The 4,352-nt window shown below is 39.3% G+C and overlaps 1 protein-coding gene across 2 annotated transcripts; it reads right to left on the reverse strand.

The window, feature by feature from the left end:
• Positions 1 to 788: 788 nt before the first annotated feature.
• Positions 789 to 3,531, reverse strand: LOC113277364 (mitochondrial import inner membrane translocase subunit PAM16 like 2-like). Of its 2 annotated transcripts, none has more exons than XM_026526483.1 (5): positions 3,394 to 3,531; positions 3,059 to 3,158; positions 2,867 to 2,954; positions 1,311 to 1,441; positions 789 to 1,192 (listed from the first exon to the last, which is right to left on the reverse strand). In XM_026526483.1, the coding sequence occupies exons 2-5, from the start codon at positions 3,059 to 3,061 to the stop codon at positions 1,067 to 1,069; spliced, it is 348 nt and encodes a 115-aa protein (XP_026382268.1). In that variant the 5' UTR covers positions 3,062 to 3,158; positions 3,394 to 3,531; the 3' UTR covers positions 789 to 1,066. The 2 variants fall into 2 exon arrangements, with proteins under 2 accessions (XP_026382268.1, XP_026382269.1); XM_026526484.1 differs by having other exon boundaries at positions 3,059 to 3,170; positions 3,394 to 3,519.
• Between the last annotated feature and the right edge of the window lie 821 nt (positions 3,532 to 4,352).

The raw sequence follows: 4,352 nt of genomic DNA on the forward strand, positions 1-4,352 counted from the left end.
AGGTGAAGTCTGAGATGGAAGTGGAGAAGAAGGTAAATGAGATGAAGATGATGGTGGTGGTGGTGGTTGAGTTGACGTAGAAGGTTGAGAAGAGAAAACTGTTGGTTGTGATCTACTCGGAGAAGGTAAAGATGGAAAAATACCATGATGTTGTTCTTGAAGGTGAGATTGTTGATGTGAAACAGTGGAAGAAGCTTGAGTTGTTTGAGTAGTTCTCATCATTGTAAAGAAAAAGTTACAGGTTTAATGGTGGAAAAGGTAAAAGGATCAGAGAGAAGTTGGATTCTCTTTTGGTATCTGATACCATGTACGAAATGTGTTGTATTGAATAACAAAGATGGATTGGAAAGGTACAGGATAGAGACCTTATATAGACACAGACCTATCACACTTACACACAGAACATGTGACAAAGCAATAAATGTAACAGAGAAGATCCGTACAGCAAAGACAGGCTGTCACGTATATGTTAACTAAACTAATCCTGACCATTAGATCTGCTTAGAGTTTTAAAAACTTGGAAGTTGAATAATCTAAGAGGTACGGTGGAAGATCATTTGTGCCATGTTCTGGCATATGTGGAAAGAGGGAAATATAAGTCTTTGGAGAGAGGCAAAATTGTTGAGGAGTTATGCCGGCTTGTTAAGCATACCGTTATTCTTTGGTGCTTTGATACTGTTATCTTTACAGGCATTGATGTAAATTCGATTCTTTTCAATTGGCATTCTTCAAGTATAGTTAATGTGAGGTTACCTTCCTAGGTTTTTTTAATATTTTTGGTTTTCCTCTTCAGAAAAATAAATATTACTCACTATAAATACTGATTCCACAAGAAAAATGTAAAAATTTCCGAAAAAATTCAAAAACACAAGAAAACAAGAGCAATGATAGACACACCGAAGAATTGAACCGCGGAATGCACCGTGAGTGGGATGAACTGTCCGAGATGGAGCCTGCTTAGCATCCGGAGAGGGTGAATCCAGTAGAAGGATAACACCAACATTATTAACTTTTTACAAAAACAATAAATTTCAAATACTGTTTCAGCAGCAACCACTCTTCAAAATCAGCCTACTGTCGCCTGACCTTTAGTCTCGTACAGAGCTTGTAAACACTCCTTAGCCCTGTGAACCTTTGATTGCAGATAAAAGCTTCCAGTCTTTGCGTTTCTTTCAAACAAAGTGTCATATTTCTGGATAGACAAATAAATTTTGTTTAGCTTTTCATTTTGAAAGCATTACATATTATTCACTGTGTGTGTGCACGTGCGTGTGTGTGTGTGTGTGTGTGAGAGAGAGAGAGAGAGAGACCTGCAAAACCTCCTCCCATGATGACTTCTCGGTGACCCCTAGAATCTGCCTTGCCTCTGGTTCAGCTAACCCTTTGACTCTATTAACAACATTCTGCATAGTTCCTTGAGCAACACCAGATTTATTGGCATCTGCAAGTAGTCGCAAACGAATGTAAGTCTGCCCATCCAAATAAACAAAATATTTTAAAGTTGCACTGGAGCACTGGGCCTACCAAAATATTCCAATACAGAAGCCTTTACATGGAAATAAAATAGCTTTGTTGATGTTAGTTCAAATGTATGTAAATGAGATTAAGTTATGATCAATAATGGGTGTGGCCGTATCACCTAAAAGAGAATAGTAAAATCTCGTTCATAACTTTTGCAAGCTCGCCTAGATAGCAATTTCTAACCAAAGCTCAAGGGAAAGCAACAAGGGTGTTTATTAAGCAGCAAACAGATAGCAACAACTATTGTCTAAGCAAACCGAATAGCATACTCTAAGCTTTCAGACCACCAGGGGAGCAAACAAACAAGGGAAGGAAAAGCCAAACCATAATAAAGAAACTCAGATCACATACTCATGAAAAAGACGTCTTTGCACAGCCTTGAATCCGTCTCAGAGCGGTTTTAGAATGCAGAGACCCCGAGTTAAAGCATTCGGAGGTGTCAAGACCATTACAAGTACCAATTTCACCAATAAAGTCAGAAAAACAAACATCCGCTTTGCCATTTTCTATCCCGATTAGTGGGTTGCGCAGATACTTTGGAACACAGCTCGTATCCTGTGTCCATACAAGTGGACATGGATAACGACACTACTGGACACACTTACTCTTTCCCGAAATTGCAGTTCCAAGTTGAAACTTGATATTTCAAATTACGTTAGTGCTCTGTTCATGTAGAATGGGTTAGGGACTCTGACTTTGGTTATACAAGATACTCTCTTCTACACATAAGTTAGACAATTCATACTTTGAGTTGAGTATATAGAAGAGTTTCTTTCGCGCCTTAAATCTGATATCTAGCACGTCTCATGTGAAAAGAGCACTAATATTTTAAATATGTATCTTAGAAATACCCTTTCTTGGAAAACTAAGTGTGGCAACCAGTGCCAATATGAGTACCCCAGCCACACCTAAGGCCACGGGGTACGAGTTGTCTTCTAAATGTTCCGCACAACCCAGCTCATTGCGAGCTAAGAAACCAACAAATCTTAAAGCAAGGAAACTAGCTCCTATTCCAATTTCCTTTCCAAATCACTAGCTAAGAAGGAGCTCCATCCCTATACGGCTATATGCAGGACCTAATAAAAGCATATCAAGGTACACCAAGAGCTCAGCTAAAAAAACCCAAGTTTTCATCTTGTTTATGCTGGTTTTTTGACACTCCAAATCATTCGTGCAAAAGAAAAAGTGGTTACAGGCATAACAAAACCAGATTCAGTAACAATAATTCAGGCACGTTTATGAGTTACAGCCATTCCATATCCCAAGTTGAAGAAACATAAAATTGCATATATTGAACTCAAAGCATAAGAAGCTTTTTGAATAAATCATGGTACATGGAACTTACTTGTAAGTGCCTGGCGATATGCTTGCATAACGGCCCTTGCCATTATTCCAGACCCCATAACAATCAAATTCGCTAAAAGCCTAGAGGCCTGCGGTAGCAAGTATCAGCAGGATTAAAAAGCTGTTGCAGTTCACAAAGACTCAAGTCACAATTAAGTGCCAAAAAGTAAATGAAGCCAAGGTACTAACTTACCATGTTGTAATCTTCACAATTAAGTTGGTTCAGATTCAAAACACAATTTGAAAATTCTCCTTAGCCTCAACGAATTAATTCTCCTTAGCCTCAAATACACCTGTAAGATAAACTATACATGTTGGGGATTACAATTGACAGGTTCCATATCATATAAAATTGATCAATTATAAAAGTAAAACACAATCCCAAATCATACATACTGAAGCTTGATTTCATATATGTGTTTGGAGCAATTATTAGGTAAAACTTTTTCAGTTCTACAAATCATATCAATAGATGGAACTACCTAAGAATAACGATTCCCCTGAATTCATAATAACAAAAACATTTACCTTTGTTATCTCCAGATAATTTTGTTGCTTGCTGCTATAGAATATGTTATATGTTCCAGGCTTCCAATGGAGTCTGGGAGAGAATAAGAGAGGGAGAGACACTAAAGAGAGAGATTGTGTGGGAAGGGGGAAAACATTGTTAACCTGCATAATAAGTGGGTAAACAAAAGTTCGTTCACCTTTGACCATTGTATCACGTGGATATCAACTCAACCGTTTATCTATTGAACGGCGTGGATAGCAATATAGCTGTTGATTCAAGAATATGTGATACTTCTTAAAGCACCTAATAATTTTAGGTGGTGTCCTCCTGTTAGAGCGTCCACAGTGGTACGAGCATAACTAAAGACCAAAGACTAAAAAAAAAGATCAAATTTGGGTTTAGTCCGTCCTGTAACGTAGCGGGTGACGAGTAAATTTGGTCGCGCGTTGATATAAAGTCCGCTTCATCGTCCAACGTAGATAAAGATTACGCCTGGCATGGGGCGTTGATAAAGATAACGCCTGGTATGGGGCGTTGATAAAGACAACGCCTGTATGGGGCGTGAACTATAGCAACGCCTGGTGTGTGGGACGGAGATTATACGTTCGCCCGGGTTCAAAAATTAAAAAAAAATAAAAAAAATGAGGCGTTGATAAAGACAACGCCCCAACCAAAGTTTTGTAAACTTTTCAAATTTGGGTTCATGACTATATCAACGCCCCATTCAAATTTGGTGTCCGGCGTTGATTATACCAACGCCCCATCCAGGCGGACATTATACCAACGCCCCATGCCAGGCGTTGATTATACCAACGCCCCATTCAGGCGGACATTATACCAACGCCCCATCCAGGCGGACATTATACCAACGCCCTGCATCAGGCGTTAACTTTACGAACGCGCGGCTACAGGCGGACATTATACCAACGCCCGTCGGGTAGGCGGACATTATATAAACGCCCGACTATATTTGGAT

Source organism: Papaver somniferum, chromosome 5, assembly GCF_003573695.1.
Source record: "Papaver somniferum cultivar HN1 chromosome 5, ASM357369v1, whole genome shotgun sequence".
Lineage (NCBI taxonomy): Eukaryota > Viridiplantae > Streptophyta > Magnoliopsida > Ranunculales > Papaveraceae > Papaver > Papaver somniferum.

Excerpts from the sequence above, each read along its gene's own strand:
- LOC113277364 (XM_026526483.1), bottom strand. Across the intron at positions 1,442-2,866 it reads ATATCGCCAGGCACTTACAA|ATGCCAATAAATCTGGTGTT; the intron begins GTAAGTTCCATG and ends GACTACTTGCAG. Across the intron at positions 1,193-1,310 it reads CATGGGAGGAGGTTTTGCAG|AAATATGACACTTTGTTTGA; the intron begins GTCTCTCTCTCT and ends TTGTCTATCCAG.